A 16,512-nucleotide genomic window follows, 5' to 3' on the forward strand; every position below is an offset into this window, starting at 1 on the left:
GGCTCCTCCCATGAAGACAAGCTGCCATCAGGCTTGATTTTGTGAAAAGGGAATCTCGATCCATCTGATTGAAAATACAGGGAAAAGGACTCGGGATAAGCTATCGTGTAGGAGACAGGGGAATGCCTTGTTTTAAGTTTAGGCTCTAGGAAGTATGGTATGATTTTGTTTTCTGTGTAACCATTTGTGTCCAATATTCTTACTCACGATCACTTGAATCTCTGTTTTTAATAATAAAAGTATTCTTGTTTTCTCTCTCTATATATATATACATATCTAAGTGTGGTGGGTTCAATAAAGTGGGGCTCCTGATTTGACTTTTGCAAGGTTTGGGAATAGCGGATCTGAGAGTTCTGGGAGTCCTCAGTGGACCAGGAGCTGTGTGCTCCAGAGGGATGCTTGGAGGACTCAGGGGTCAGTGTGTGCTTATTGCTAACTCCCAGAAAGGGTGCATGAGGCCAGTGGAAGCCTGGAAGGGAGTTCTTGTGTTACCAGAGGCTGGTGGTTTCAGGGAGCTGATCCACAGCAAGCACGGACCACTGCCTCATGCTATGGACAGGTGGTAGTGAGGTGCCTCAGAACCTGGGACCCCTGGGAAGTGACCCAGTTACTCTCTTTAAATGCATCCAGGGGGAGGGGGGAAGGGTAAACACCAGGGAGGGAGAAGAGCTATTTAAGCTAAAGGAAAACGTTAGCATAAGAACAAATGGGGATAAACTGGCCCTGAACCAATTCAGGCTGGGAATTAGAAGAGGGTTTCTAACCATCCAAGGAGTGAGGTCCTGGGACAGCCTCCCAGTAGGAGCTGGGAAGCAAACAACTTAATTAGTTTTGAGAGAGAGTGTGTTGGGGTTCCTTGTGAGGATGGGGGTAGGGCTGGGCATTCCTTGGGGTGGCTTCTGATTTACATCTCAAAGCTCATGCACAGGGTTTCAGCCAGCCACCTGCAGGGGTCAGGAAGGGATTTCCTCCACTTGCCAAGGTATTCCGGTTTTCTTTTTATCAATCTCCTTCCTTGGAAGCATACAGGATGGCAATGGGAGGAGAGGGGACATTGGATGAGGAGGGCCAGGCCTGTGACATGGCACGGAGCATCCTCTCTCTCAGATGCTTGGCTGGCTGGTTCTCGCTCACATGCTCAGGGTCTAGCTGATCGCCATCGGGAAGGAATTTGCCCCTGACTCAGATTGGCAGTGACGGTGGGTGGGATGGGGGAGTCATCTTCCTCTGCAGCATGTGGGTGCAGGTCACTAGTCAGGATTATCTGGGTATATCACACTTGATTATTATTTCAAAGAGAAACTGCTGAGCTTCAGTTCGTCTGCAAATTCGACACCATCAGCTCAGGATTAAACAAAGACTGTGAATGGCTTGCCAATTACAAAACCAGTTTCTCCTCCCTTGGTTTTCACACCTCAACTGCTAGAACAGGGCCTCATCCTCCCTGATTGAACTACCTCATTATCTCTAGCTTGCCTGCATATATATACCTGCCCCTGGAAATTTCCACTACATGCATCTGACAAAGTGGGTATTCACCCACAAAAGCTCATGCTCCAAAACATCTGTTAGTCTATAAGGTGCCACAGGATTCTTTGCTGCTTTTACAGATCCAGACTAACACGGCTACCCCTCTGATACTTGATTATTTCCCTGCAACTCCATGGGCTTCAGGCACTGGTGCACCTCCATCCCTTCTAGTCTCTGCCTGTGACACATACTGTCTAGTCTCCTCTGGGCTATGATACTTGGCGTCTCATTCTGAGTGCTGGGTTTCGCGTGTGGGTGTTGGTGGCCCGTGCTATACAGGAGGTCAACCTAGATGATTAGGTGGTCCCGTCTGGCCTTAAACTCTATAACAGGAAGGCTCCTTTCTGTACAATTGGTCTGATGGGTTTTATTTATCCTATTTACACACTACTTTAGGTTATTTCTCTCTCCAAGAAGCAGCAGCCAATAAATAAAGTGATCAAACCAGGAAGGATTCCCCCTCAAGGAGTCTGATCAACCAGGATTATATCCAGGGGGTTCCAACAGGCCATCGGGAACAGCAGCTAATCTGGGCACAAATGAGTCCTGCCAGGGACCGTACCCCACAGGGTAGGTTCAGATTGAGGACTCACAATTCAACCTTCTCAGTCTGAAGGGGTTTGGATTCAAGTTGTTTCTGGGCCATCTCTAGTTTTGCCAATGGTGGGCATCTTCCTCCAGCATCCTTAGCCATCAGTTTGGCCCCTCCAGTCAGCGCTGTCACTGGGTGCTAGCCTTTTCCATAGGCTCCATAGTTCTAATGCCGCAGTGATTTCTTCGGCACCATTGGTGGTGGCTGGACAGTCACAGTGTCAAGGATTTGCTCAGGCTGGAACAGATTGATGTCAGCAGATTAATGCACTAATACAGCAATGCTGCTGGAAAGACTTCAAGCGTTTTTAAGATTTTAAGCATTCAGAAAAGGTGCAGCATGTCTCAATCCAAGTTCTTAAGGGGCTCAGAGCTTTTCTACTTTTAAAATCTTGCAGCCCAGTTCACTGTCATTCTTTTGTGAACCCCAAATATGGTGCAGAGGCAACCAAAGGTTCAGTATATACCACGTGTCTCTCTTTATGCATGATCCACAGAGCATATCGCTCTACTAACAGTGACTAGCTAGCGGTCTCTGCCCTTTAGATCAAGCTGTAGCTGCTTATGCTTTCTGCAGTGGAGGTGGGGTGTTCAAACCTCCAGGATGAATGCATGTAATACACACACACACATTCTGATTAGGAAAAAAGTATTGTGGTCCCCCATGCTGAACCCTTTAGGTGAGAGGATGAGTTCCAAGGGAGCTGAATGGTCACCCTGAGTGCTAACAGGTTTTGAATCATGGAGGACTCTTATCGGGGGTGGAGGGAGGAGTAGGATAAGCAGTTGTGCTTAAGGTTGGAAAGTCCCAGGTTGGAAAAGCAGAAGTCACAACAGCCACAGAGCAAAGAAGTGTATGGGGGTAATATCTGATGAGGACCTTTTGTAGGTAGAAGAGGCATTTTTCATAATCTTCAGCAGTGGAGCAGGCGACCAGGATCGGTTCCGTCAGGCTTCCTGCCAAGAGAAGAGTGAGGCATGTGGGAACATTTTGGTGCAGGAATAGTCCACGCATCCTTCTTCTTGGCCCATGCATTACCAGCATACACTGGGAGAGGGCACAGGTATTCCAGCTGTGTCCCAGCAGGCAAAGAGTTAACCCCCCTCTTCTCCTCCTCCTCCCCTCCCTACACCTGCTCAGACCTCTCACAGGTGTACAGGGTGGAGTAATGAGACAGGGCTCGAGCAGATGGGCCAATCAGGCAACACAGAAGACCATAAAAGCCTGATAGCCAGCAGCAAGGTGAGTGCATTAGGGGGATGAGTGCTCCGGCCTGGGTTGGGTGTAGCCTGAGCAGAGGGGTGTGGATGGTAGAAGAGGCTGATTTTCTGTAGCTAGAGTCTCTTGTGGTAGAGAAGAGGCAGGGCTCAGCTAATGACTGGGAAGAGGATTCTTAAGTGAGGCTGCTGGACATAGGCAGAGCCTGTAGCCCCATTAGCTAAACACAGCCTGTATATCCTAGTGTCCTCACCTGGGGCCACCTTGGCACAGGCCTGGACTAAACAGTTAGGGAAGGGACAGCTGATTCCATTGCAATGCAAAAATCCTCATGGCACAATCAGTTCTCACCACCCTCACCACGACCATCAATCCCTGGCATACCTGTGATTTCAAATTCCAGCCGCCCCAGCACAGCAGATTTCTCCTTTGCTTGGATCCCAGCTAGAGGGAGTTTTCCCTTCAAAGAGGAAAGGACAGAGAAAATGCCTGCAGTGTATAGGCACAAGGTAGCACCCCTCTAAATGAGCCCTCTAGCAGAGCTCATGGTGCGCTATGTTACAGAAGCTGCTAGCATCCAATAAGAGCGGCAGGATGTATGTAGCTAGGCCTCGCATGTTTGTGTCTATTTAGCAAATATGGATATTTAGAACCCAGCCCTCTTCCTGTGGTTCCTTCGTGTTATTTTTGTTGCATCCACAGCAAAAGATGCAGCAGTGGTCTTATAATTGCAGTTCCTCGGAAAGTAACTGCTTCTGTTTCTGCAGCGCTGTTGTAGTGGTGTCGGTCCCAGGATATTAGAGAGACAAGGTGGGGGAGAAGATATTTGCTCACCCACCTTGTCATGCTCAGTTTCTGTTATTCAGCAGTGCAGATGCCAAGCCATGTGGTGACCGCTTTGAAGTTTAGGAGCTGAAGTTACCTTGAGCCTCCTGGGCATTAGCTCTGAGCTAGGGCAGAAATGGAGCTTAGAGGCCATTTGATACACCCCCACACTGGTTTTTAAGGACTCTAACAGAGCCTTACTGGGAATTGCCAAGTCCTGGAGTCAGAGAAGAGGTGGGGGAAATGAGAAGGGGTATGAATTCACCAAGTGTGTCTCCCCAGACTAGTGCAGGGTTGCCCAGTCTAGTATTAAATATCCCAAGCACGGTAGTTTCCACAGCTGGGAGAAGACTCCACCGCTCTCATTGTTAGGACATGTTTCCTGATATTCAGTTCAAGTTTTCCTTAGCTCAGCTTCATCCCATAACTCCTCGTTATTCCTTCCTGGGCCACTCTAATCAACCCCCTCCCTCCTTGGTGCTTATACCCTTTCAACACCTGTACGGTGGTTCTTGGATTCCTCACTTAGCTCTCATCGAACCACGCACTACAGGCTCGGTAACTTTCCTTCCCAAGTCAGTCCCCACACCTGCTTCATTATTTACCTCATACGCAATGCCGGTTCTCTCTCTGTCTACGGAGAGGAAAACCAGATCCTCTGGAAACAGCACCAGCATCCTCTCTTTAAAGTCCTGCAGAGAAAGGTACATAGCACCACTTGGAGACATCAAAGTCACTAACTTGTACTGAACAGGGCAGTCGTAGCTTGAAGGCAGAATGTGTAGTGATGTAAAATGGGTGTGGAGAGAGACTCTAAATCACAGGGTCACTTTCAAGCATTCAGTCATCATCATCGCACACCCCACAAGCAGATATTTTCCCTTTCTTTGCTATAGCTACAATATAAAATATTAACAGGTCATCTGTCATGGAACGCTAGGCTGCATTATACTATTTGGACACTAGGTGGCACGATGTGCAAAATACCTTATTAAAGCCAGCCTTTGCCATACCTGGCAGAGCATTAAAGGATCTTAGGATGAACTCATCTGGTGCCTATAAGCAACAGGGGTGGCTCCAGGCACCAGCATGCCAAGCGCGTGCCTGGGGCGGCAAGCCACAGGAGGCGCTCTGCCAGTTGCCACGAGGGCGGCAGGCAGGTTGCCTTTGGCGGCATGCCTGTGGAGGGTCCGCTGGTCCCACGGCTTCGGCGGACCTCCCGCAGGCGTGCTGCCGAATCCGCAGGACCAGGGGCCTCCCACAGGGGCGCTGCCAAAGGCAGCCTGCCTGCCGTGCTTGGGGCAGCAAAATACCTAGAGCCGCCCCTGCTAAGCAACCTCTGTATCCAGTCCACATCTGGGACAGAAACACATGACAACATCCTCTACAGTATATCTGAGAGAAAATACACAAGGCTTATGAAACTGATCAATTTAGAATCTGTGTTGTCATTTCCTCCCTCACAGATAGCTGCATGTAAATGCAATGTGTCTGGGTGTTTGTATAGGTATGTACCTCACAATGCACAGGTATTTGATACCTTATGAGTAAGGTGACCAGATGTCTCTGTTTTGTAAGGACAGTCCCAAAATTTGGGGCATTTTCTTCTATAGGTATCTATTACCCCCAACCCCCGTCCCGATTTTTCACACTTGCTGTCTTGTCACCCTACTTCTGAGGGATATTTTACATACCCACAAATCATCTGTGCCTGTCTCTTTGATACTGTGGGATCCTTTTTCACTAGACTATTTGGCTGACTCTTGATTCTTTTGGATTACTTGTGGAATAATAATGCTGCACAAGCCAAAAGTCATTGATGATTCATTTAGGGTTTCCCAGCCCATGAGAATTCTTGAGATTTAGAAAAGTTCTGCCATTTTAAATTGGGAAGAAACATAATAATCTCAAAACTTCTTGTGAACTAACAAACAGTGACAAAATTCCAGTTTGGGTTAATCAGATTATTTGCTTTTGACAATTTTGAAATGTTTTATTTACATTTTGACATTTCCACCCTTCTAAATTTTGACTCTAAATTTACTAAAATTTTGAAATGAAAAGTCATCTAGCCTCAAAAAAAAAAACCAACACTTTTCATTTCAGAAATGTATGTTTCTCAGACAGTTTTGGTTTTGAGGCATCTGCATTTTATGGTGAAAAACTGGTAGGTTGAAAAATTCCTGACCAGCTGTTGTTTCCATATGCACTCATCTAGCTAGGATCCCAGGCTATCTCAGTCCAGTGACTTCATGTGAACCCATGCTCCAGATGCTTCTAGTCCTGCTAAGGTGATCCACATGTTTTAGAGCAATAGATGCTGTACGTTACCCCCATGCTGGCGTAAGCCACTTGCACCATGGCCAGGTAGTGTATCCGTCCTAGGTGCTGGATGGGTTTCCCTTCCCACTTCAGAATGGTGGTATAAAACAGATGCTTCATCAGCTTCCGTTTCTTCCACTGCTCATCACATGGAACCTTTTCCGAGACACATCAGAATGCAACACAAAAGAGAATAAAAATAGAAGTGTGATGTTTGTTAGAGGTTTGAAGGTGTTAGATGACTGTTCCACTGTTTATGACATTAGCATAGGATTTAAGAGAGCTGGGCTCGAGTCCCTTCTCTGCCCCAGACTTCCTGTGCGACATTGGGCAAGTCACATAGCCGCTCTGCACCTCAGTTTCCCACCTGTAAAATGGGGATATTAGCACTGCTTTGCCTCACAGCGATGTTGTGAGGCTAAAGATATTACAGATTGTGAAGTGTTTAGATACTACAGGAATGGGGTCCATATAAGTACCTTAGATAAATTTACATCTGATGCTAAACTTTCCCCAGGTTTGAGAGGGGACATTTCATGTGATGTGAGGTTCTGTTTTGGCCCAGTTATAGAAATGGGCCTGATCAAAATGAGAAATTTTACCCAAATTCAAAGCAGTTTGAGCCTAGAGTTCTTAATCAGGCCTGTTTCTAAATGGCATAAGAATAAGCCTGAACACCCCTTCCCCTTGTTGAGAGATTTGAGAAAAATATTTAGTCAAGGCCTTTCTCACCAACCAACCACCGGGGCCTATTCTCTCCCAGTCCCTGAGATTTTACACACTTCAGGTTTTTCAGTCCCCTGTGCAGTCTGTTAGCCCTACAGCACAGATACGTTTTAGCACATAGGAGCAGTGGGGACAATCAAACGGTGCCTTGGTCTTGCTGCACTGGAGGGGAGTTGGTCTTTCTCTGAAAGGGAGACTTAGTGACGGACAGGTTGGGTGAAGCAGCCTTTGCTGGAAGGTGGATGAGCTGCTAAGGGTATGGGAGTTATGCATTGGTTAGGTGGGCTTACCCCATAGCACACAATAAAGGCCTAATCCGTATCTAGTGGACCACTGATTAGCTATGCATTAGTAGATGTATAAGCAATGGAGATATAGGTTTTGTAGGCCTGTGTGGGTGTTATAACAGCTGTATAATCTTTTAGAGATGGAAAAGTGTGAACAAAATTTCCTGGCAAAGAATATTAAGATCTGAATACCCTGTTATTGTATTTTGGGGGTGTGTAGGGAAAACAAGGAAAGTCCCTGTCATGTACCAGGACTGCTAGGTTTGTTATTGCTAAAAAGGGGAATAAGATCTAAGAACTTGGTGAGTGGTGGGTTTGTCGGCTTTCCTTGGGTTTGTGAGGTAACCTGTGGGCCTGGTTGAATTGGTCCTGAAACATCCTTACACTAAGTAGGTGATTGGAAGAAGAGGACCCTTAATTGAAATTTCAGGTGGTCAGGCTCGAGAGAGGAGTGATGGACTAGGCTGGGTCTGGGCTTATCTGAACCTTTCCTAGTTAGAAACATGAAGACAGAATTTGAAGGGGAGAACTGGATGAAAAACTTTAAGACTATTCACTGCGTTAAAATATGCCACCCCTCAGTAGCATGCAAATGCACAACTATTCTCAACTTCAGTGTACGCCTGTCCTCTGGTAGCACTTCATGGTATTGTGTTGTGGCTTATGAGGCTCTGTATGACAGGCCAGTAGACACGTCAGATCAAATCTTCCTTTTTGGGACAGTAACTAATGGGAAGGTTGAATGTCTGGCCTGACTAAACATTTCCCTATGGTCTGTCAATCACAGCCCCGTTCTGTGCCTCAGAAAACCAGCCGTTCAGCTGACTGTGTCTCAGCCAGTTAGAAAAACTAAATGTCAGTGGTATGAAAGTTCATAGTGTGTTTAGCAGACTTGGCCCCTACAGCCTATGATGGATCTGTGGTGTCCTCAGGGTGTACACTGGCTTGGAGGAAAGAGTCACATCTCCCTCTAGAGTCTGCCTCCAGCCACCAGAACAGGTTGTTAATTGTCAGTTCAGGTAGCACAGGGTTGGGCGTGGGATGGCTGGGCTCACTGCAACTGATGGGCTTGGTGTCCATCACTCTGGTATTTTGTTTCTGGCCTCGGTGCATCATACCCCATCTGGGAATGCACAGAGGACTTCAGTCTCTCTGAACTCAGGGGCCATGAATGTTTCTTGTCCCCATCCCATTCACTTTGCATTTACTCTGCGCTTTACCCACCACCACCAGCAAGGCAACCTCACCAGGAAAGAAATGATATTGCTGGCGTGGGCTGGCCAGTGAGCATTTGCCATCTTGATGTGCTGCTGGATGCTGAGAACCCAGATGTGGAATTCAGCTGGACTCAGGCATGAGATGATCCTGGATTCTGTCATGGGCCCTATGGAAGGAAACACACAGCTCTGGCATCCCAGGCAGAAGACAGAACTGTCTCTGGGTCTGATGGGTAAATTCCTCCCAGCATCTCAAGACTTCACAAGCTGGTAGCCAGCCTTGCAGACATCTCCTTTGGGACCAGTTCTATTCCTGATGCTGAGATAAGCTCATCCACGTCTTGTGGTCCATGATGGTGAGTTCTCGGCTAGTCCCCATCAGAACTAGACAGTTGACCTGCTCTACTTGAAAAGACACTGGCCTCTAAGAGGTGGGCTCAGCACTTTGAGGGAGCAGATTCAGGAGAATCTATCATTTAGGGTCACCTTATCATGAAGGGTCATAGTTGACAATGAAGCTTTGCTGGCTTGAGAATCAGTGGCTGCTGCATTTACATGTGAAGATTAGGAATCCCAGTGCCCCTAGCCCTGCCTGAGCCTTATCCCTGTTGCATGCACTTGGCATATGAGTACCCCTGTTCACGGGAAGAGGGGTGAGGTGGTGCCTGGAATGAGCACAGGGGGACAAGTGGCCCTCTTTCCCCTGTCATCACAAGAGGATCTTCCACCTGTTTAAGCCTTTCACAGGTGTCTAGAAAGAAGGCTTACCCATCATTTCAAACATGCAGCCGGTGTCACTCGGCACATCCCTCACGTTCATCCCCGCCAGCGGAAGCAGGCCCTGCAGCAATGGGGAATTACTGTTAGAAAGCAATCATTGTGACGCCCTCCTCTCCGTGCTCTCTCAGTCATGCACTCTCCCATAACGTCAGGCTCTACTTCTCCCACATCCAGTGTTTCCCTGCCTCCTGAAAGCTGGTCCCCTACTTCAGGAAAATGAAATTCCACTTGGGTCCAGCTCTTTCAAGGGAGGCAGCATCACCTAGTTGCTAGAGCACTGGAATGGAATGCAGGAGACATGAGTTTGATTTCTGGCTCTGCCAATGACCTTGGGCAAGTAATTTCCCCTCTCTGTGCCTCAGTTTCCCCATCTGTAAAATGGAGATAATGATGCTGACATCCTTTGTAAAGAATCTGTGGATGAAATCTAGTTCTGTTTTGAGCTCTAGGGATGGAAAGTGATTGGAAGAGTGTGTATTGCTATCATTCAACCCTGCCATGCGGTGTTAAAGGGCTCTCCATGCTAATTCATACATTTACTGTGCCTCTCCCCCCCATCACCCTGCCAAGTTGGCACACCCCAAGCTTTCTACAACATGCCTTACTCTTTGATTTGGCTCCTGTAGCTCATAATTCTGTACATCTGTGATTTCCTTCTCTCCCTTCTGTTGTCTCTTCCCTCCTCATCTCGCCCTGATGATGGTCAGGCCTGGACTCCCTCTGGTTTCCTCTGCTTTAGAGGCCCACAGATCGGGACGCTTCTTTTGTAGCTAGAGAGTTTTCTAGCTGAGCCCCTGTTCTGATATTTAGTTACTGTATTTGTGCCACAGACATGCAGTAAAGGGACAGCTTGGTGCCTTGATGGATGAAGCCCAGTGCTCCAATGAACAGGGGCTCTACACGATACAAAGGGAACCCTGTGTTTTACCTGGTAGATAAACGCCTTCTTCATGTGATCCACTGATAGAATTAACAGCTGGAAGGGGAACAGCACAATGTATCGTTCGGACATCTCCTGTGGAAATAAGGTTTTATTTTCATTATCGTCCTAAAATGTTAAGGCATATTTAAAATAAAATATGATCGAGATTAAATTTCCCCAAGCTCCTTGCCTTACCCGTTCTTCATCACTGCAGTATTTCGTACATCTATACGTGCTCACAGTTCCAATAGGTCAGGTTGTTTAAGGGCTGTAGAAGAGAGCTATGAGCTGTTCTGTGTAATGTAGCAGATGGCCCAGGGTGAACCAAAATTCAGGCAAATCGCTACTCTGAATACATGGCCATTCTATAGCACCTTTCCTCAGAGGATCTCAAACATGAATGAATTAACCACAACGCTGCTGTGAGACAAGGAGTCTAGATATTATTTATCCCCATTTTAGCTCCCTCTGTTTGCCTTAACTTCCCGGAGAGCTCCTATGTAGACATGGCCTGAGACATCAGGCTGTTTTTCTCAGCTGGAATTCATTCAGGTGTGATCCCATGCAGATCTTACAGAGATTCATATTATTGGAGACGTAGGACTGGTCTGGAGCCCTAGGATTGGTCTGGAAATGTTTTTTTATTCCTGAAACAATGAAATCCAAAGACTTGTTTTTATTATTTTATTTTATTTGGTGGCCAGAAAACTAGATTTAAAAAAAAACTCTTTTTTTCCTTTTCTTGATTTAAAAGTGGTCAGTGATGGAGAATCTACCATGACCACTGGTAAATTATTCCCACGGTTAATAACCCTAGCTGTTAAAAATGTACCTTGTTTCCTGTTGGACTTTCTCTAGCTTCAACTTCCAGACATTGGATTGAGTTATATCTTTGTCTGCTAGATTGACGAGCTCATGATTAAATATTTGTTCCCTATGTAGGTACTTATAGACTGTAATCAAGTCACCCCTTAACCTTCTCGTTTTTAAGAGAAATAGATTGAGCTCTTGGAGTTTGTCACTATAAGGCAGGTGTTTTCTATTCCTTTACTCATTCTTGTGGCTCTTCTCTGAACCTTCTCCTATTTATTACCATCCTTCTTGAATTGTAGTCACCAGAACAGGACACAGGATTCCAGCAGCAGTTGCACTAGTGCCAAATATAGAAGTGAAATAACCTCTTTTCTCTTACTTGAGATTCCCCTGTTTAGACATCCCAGGATCTCATTAACTCTTTTGACCACAGCATTGCACTGAAGTGGGCTGTAGCCCACGAAAGCTTATGCTCAAATACATTTGTTAGTCTCTAAGGTGCCACAAGTTCTCCTGATCTTTTAGCATTGCATTGGAAGCTCATGTTCGGTTGATTATCTACCATGACACCAGCCTCTTTTTCAGAGTCACTGTTTCTCAGGATAGAGTCCCCCATTCTGCTAATATGGCTCAGATTCTTTGTTTCCAGACATATACATTTATATGTAGCCATATTAAAATGCATATTATTTGCTGGCCCCACTTTACTACGCAATCTAGATCACTCTAAATCAGTGACTTGTCCTCTTTATTTTTTACCACTTCCCCAATTTTTGTGTAATCTGCAAACTTTCTCAGTGATAATTGTATGTTTTGTTCCAGGTCAATGATAAAAAAATGATAAATAGCGTAGGACCAAGAACCTAGCCCTGAGAGTACTCACTGAAAACAGACCTGCTCAGTGACAAATCCCCATTTATAATTACATTTTCAGATCTATTAGTTAGCCAATTTTTAATCCATTTACTGCGTGCCATGCTAATTTTATATGGTTCTAGTTTCTTAATCACAAGGTCTTGCGGTACCAGGTCAAATGCCTTGCAGAAGTCTAAGTACATTACATCAGCACTATTGCTTTCATCAACCAAACTTGTTAGCTCATCAAAAAATAAAAGATATCAAGTTAATTTGACAGGATCTGTTTTCCAAAATAGCATGAAAGCAGATCCTGTTGTTGGCCTGAGGCCCAAATTACCCCACTCATTTTGCTTCTACCATTTAAAAATACTTTGCTTTCCCCCATGCATCTGGGAAATCCCTTGCTAAAGAGACAGAAGGTGCAGACAGGATGAGGATGGTTACCTCCATGTGACAGCTGCGCATAAGAACCAGTGAGGACCATACTATTTCCCCAAGGGAGTGGATGCTCCTCCCTTCCCAGCCAGTGATGGGCTGTGTGAATAGGAAGTTCCTTAGTTCCTCCCGTGTTCTCCCCCACAGGACTTCTGCCTGGAAGCAAAAACAAAGTCTCTTTATTAGCTTGATGGGAAGTGTCCTGAAAAACATGGAAACTGGAGGTGGAGCCAATGGAATCTAGGTGCAAACTCCTGGACATTGCTCTGGTGTTTGGATGTAAGGCTCAGAGAGGAAGGGATGGTCTGGGATTGAACTGAGAATCAGGAGACCTGGACTCAGCTCCCAACTCCTGCCATTCATCTACTGTGAGATGTCTCTGTGTACAATGGGGCGAAGAGCAGTGTGAGGTGCTCCTGGGGACAACACCCAGCATCTGAGCCTGTTTGTGGCCTCTAGGAGCTGCCCTGACACAAATCGTATCGGCATTAGACTCACCTGTGGGTTCAGCTCGCTGATCCTCCCCTGAAAAGCTTCCTCTTCAGCTAGCCTCAGGTTCTGTGAGAAACAGTGTGTGGATTTGTATGACTGTGTAAAGCTGGAGGGGAAAAGACCTCCCCGCACCCTGTGATAGCGAGAACCATTCATGGTTGTTTGGGGCTCAGGGCTTACCCATGTAAGTCTAAGCGGTGATGATGACATCATGCCCCATTGAAATAAACAGGCCCGGACTCTCCTACCTGACTACACATGACTCTTGGCTTGTGAGGTTCTGCTTATACTCACACCTCCTGTCTCTGTCGCAGTCTCTGTCGCTGTCACGGGGTCCCTGAGACGGAGCGAGCCTTCACTCTGAGCTTCTGAAATGGACCATTTTCTGTCATGGGAGAGGAAGGGACAAGAAACAGGAGATGAATAAGCTTTATTCATTTGTCCTATGGGGTTTATCTAGGTTGTGACATGAACAGAAAAGTTAATGTCATGTTCAGGCAGGAGACTAAATTCTGACATGGCCGTTTCAGCTTTTAACTGCTTGATTGCTAGAAATATTCCGGTGGGCTCTAGATTAGAGGTTCTCAAACTGGGGGTCAGGACCCCTCAGGGGCTCGCGAGGTTATTACATGGGGGGTCGTGAACTGTCAGTCTCCACCCCGAGCCCCGCTTTTCCTCCAGCGTTTATAATGGTGTTAAATATATGAAAATGTGTTTTTAATTTATAAGGTGTGGGTCACACTCAGAGGTTTGCTATGTGAAAGGGGTCACCAGTACAAAAGCTTGAGAACCACTGCTCTAGATGGAAGGTAACTTCTGTGTATCCAGCAAGGCCATCAAGCCCTTCCAAACATCTAGATTCAAAGACATGCTGCCTACCTGCTACCCCCTATTTCCAGCAGCTCCATCTCATCCTGGCATGTCCCTGCCAACGCAGCTCGCCGGGCGCTTATGCTGCAGCACCCCATCCCTTCTCACCAGCTCCCTCAGGCAAGGCACCTGCCCTCAGCCGCTTCAGTCCCCGGGGTCAAGTCCGAAATCACAGGCTGACGTGCTGACGTTGTCTCTAACAAATGGTCCGTAAGCATGAGGAGAAAGCACAGATGGTGGGAGGAGAACGTGCCGTGCCTGTCCGCTTACTTGCTCTTTAAGAACGTGCTTGGGTTAGAGGCAGGAAGATCTGAGATGTAAAAGTGTTTCCTGTTGGTCTGAAAACCTTTTCTCTCCCATCCCCCAGTGTCACAGCTTCCGGCTAAGGAGATGGGGGGTGGGATAAGCAAATGTGACAGTTTGACTCTCAAACCCAACCAAAAAAAAGAATGAACACGATCTGTAATACACACCCGGAGGGATGCCGAGGGCAGCAGCCCCAGCAGCGTGGCAAGCCTGGGGGTACAACTAGGAATCACTTGATGAAAGGGAGGATTTGGGGACAAATTTCCAACTAGTGAGGCTGTGGCAGAGTGCTAGGAACCAACAGCTGAGCCATCTGATCACGTAAACACCAGTTATTCCCCCCACCCCCACCCAGGTGGACCTGACTGTGCCTAATTAATGCATAAGAATGGGCTGGGGGAAGACGAAAGAGTTAAGTAACCCACTACAGAGAGGGTAGAAGAAGGCACAGGAAGGAGGTGCTGGCTAGCAGAGCCAGAACCAAGAATGATCTGTGGGTAGAGAGATCTCTTCCCTCTCCTCTCCTCAGCAAAGGGCTGAAGAGCAACTGGTACAGGTGATGTATGGATGAGCAAGGTGGCGGGAAGACCCATGTAAGTAAACTCTGTGCCAGGTGCTTAACCATGGAAGGGCTCTGAACAGTCTGTGTAGACCACGCAAACAATGGGAATGGGACATTGTTCTGCCACGGGGCTCGGTATGGAATAGTCTCCCTAGGGGAGATCCCTATTACCAAACCAATTTGAAACTGGACTGCGCAGGGCCAGGGTGGGTGGGGAAGATGGGCCTGAATAAAGGTCCTTTTCCTCTTTGTGTTTCTGGGATTCTATGAAACAAAGGGTTTGGTTTTACCTGAATGCTGGCCAGTCAGGTAGTGACTCTTCTAGTAGCTGAGGGATTGGTGAACAAAGCGGGAGGAGTCTCTTTCAAGACAGTGGAGGGAGAGGAAGAGGAAAGGGAAAGGAGCTGCTGAAGGAAAGGGGGAAAGGAGAGACAATCATAGAATATCAGGGTTGGAAGAGACCTCAGGAGGTCATCTAGTCCAACCCCCTGCTTAAAGCTGGACCAACACCAACTAAATCATCCCAGCCAGGGCTTTGTCAAGCAGGGCCTTAAAAACCTCTAAGGATGGAGATTCCACCACCTCCCCAGGTAGAGATGGGAACCGAACTGACTTGATCCTTGTCCTGCCTCTTGGGATGTTGAGGATGAGTCAATGGGCTCAGGGTTATAAGCAGAAATAAGCCCAAGCTGTGAAGTTCTTACCAAAATCTGAACTTCCTCAATGCTCAGGAGCGTGAGGATCTGGGATTTGGTTTGGCCCATTTTAGAGGCAAGGAGTCAGCTGTAAAATTTGGACTTGGATCTGAACTTCCCCAAAGTTTGGAGGATCTTAGGAGCGGAGCTGGGTATTGGTCAGGGCTTACTGGCAGTCAGAGCAGTAATCGACTTTGTTAGATGTACCTCATGTCCCGCAGCTCATGGACATGAAAGGGTTAACACAAACGGTGGGTGTTTTTTTTTTTTTTTTTTTAATGCACAGGCCCAAACGGAACTGAAAGGACCGGAAGCAGCTGTGAAGGCCTGTTTAGTGATGCTCTGAGGTGGTGTCACCAGCCCACAGAGCAGCAAACCGTACGTCTGACTCCTCCCCCAGCTCAGAAAGCAGCAACCAGTGCTCGCTGCCGAGTTTCATAACACTTCCTGAATGAGTGATGTATGAGAAATGCTCTGCTGAAGCTGAACTGGGCTTGGAGAGTTGCTGGGTGGGCCGAGGGTGCACGCAGTCCCTTTATAATAACGTTATGACAGCGAAACTGAAGAACGCTGCTGCGTGCGGTAGAATTACTGCAGCCTGTGGAATCAGGACTGCCCTGATTTGCATTAATTAGCCCAGTGGTATTCACTGGGGAAGATCAATCTATACTCAGCCCTCACCACCAGCAGACCCGAGCCCAAGAATGAGAGTTTGGTTCCAGATCAAGGCTGGGGTGAAGGTTTGGAACTGACAGAGCAGAAGTCTCACGAGCTGCAGCCATGTGAGCTAGCTGGTTTTTGCAAGATTTCTGCCATCTTGGGCCAAAATCTCATGGGAAACATCTCTTCCAAATCAGAACCAGAAGGCAGGTTTCTTCTGGTTTAGGATCCAACCTTGGCGGGGGATCTCCAAATCCAATAATCCTCAGTCTCTACATTCAAAGGGGCTCCGGTCCCCAGTTTTAGGTGCTTTGCCTACTTATGTCCCCTAGTGTAACTGATCCACGGCCATAACCTATCAGGGATTTTCAAACAATAAAACCATCAGCCACCAAAGTGACA

At 47.0% G+C, this 16,512-nt stretch overlaps 1 protein-coding gene across 1 annotated transcript; it reads right to left on the reverse strand.

Moving 5' to 3' along the window:
- Positions 1 to 1,882: 1,882 nt before the first annotated feature.
- Positions 1,883 to 14,223, reverse strand: LOC127038546 (pleckstrin homology domain-containing family N member 1-like). The gene is made up of 11 exons (XM_050931122.1): positions 13,897 to 14,223; positions 13,312 to 13,402; positions 12,535 to 12,681; positions 10,426 to 10,512; positions 9,486 to 9,558; positions 8,748 to 8,884; positions 6,497 to 6,643; positions 4,771 to 4,857; positions 3,725 to 3,800; positions 3,002 to 3,078; positions 1,883 to 2,359 (listed from the first exon to the last, which is right to left on the reverse strand). Exons 1-11 carry the CDS (start codon positions 13,983 to 13,985, stop codon positions 2,288 to 2,290), a joined length of 1,083 nt encoding a protein of 360 aa, XP_050787079.1. The 5' UTR covers positions 13,986 to 14,223; the 3' UTR covers positions 1,883 to 2,287.
- Between the last annotated feature and the right edge of the window lie 2,289 nt (positions 14,224 to 16,512).

This window comes from Gopherus flavomarginatus, chromosome 21, assembly GCF_025201925.1.
Source record: "Gopherus flavomarginatus isolate rGopFla2 chromosome 21, rGopFla2.mat.asm, whole genome shotgun sequence".
NCBI classification, from domain to species: domain Eukaryota; kingdom Metazoa; phylum Chordata; order Testudines; family Testudinidae; genus Gopherus; species Gopherus flavomarginatus.

What these genes read in the sequence shown, in the direction of transcription:
- LOC127038546 (XM_050931122.1), bottom strand. Translation starts at nt 13,985, where the DNA reads ATGGGGTGCTGCAGCATAAGCGCCCGGCGAGCTGCGTTGGCAGGGACA. An exon ending in CTGGAAATAGGGGGTAGCAG is followed by an intron (nt 13,403 to 13,896) that starts GTAGGCAGCATG and finishes CTCCCATGACAG; the next exon opens with AAAATGGTCCATTTCAGAAG. An exon ending in GAACCGGCATTGCGTATGAG is followed by an intron (nt 3,801 to 4,770) that starts GTAAATAATGAA and finishes TCCTCTTTGAAG; the next exon opens with GGAAAACTCCCTCTAGCTGG.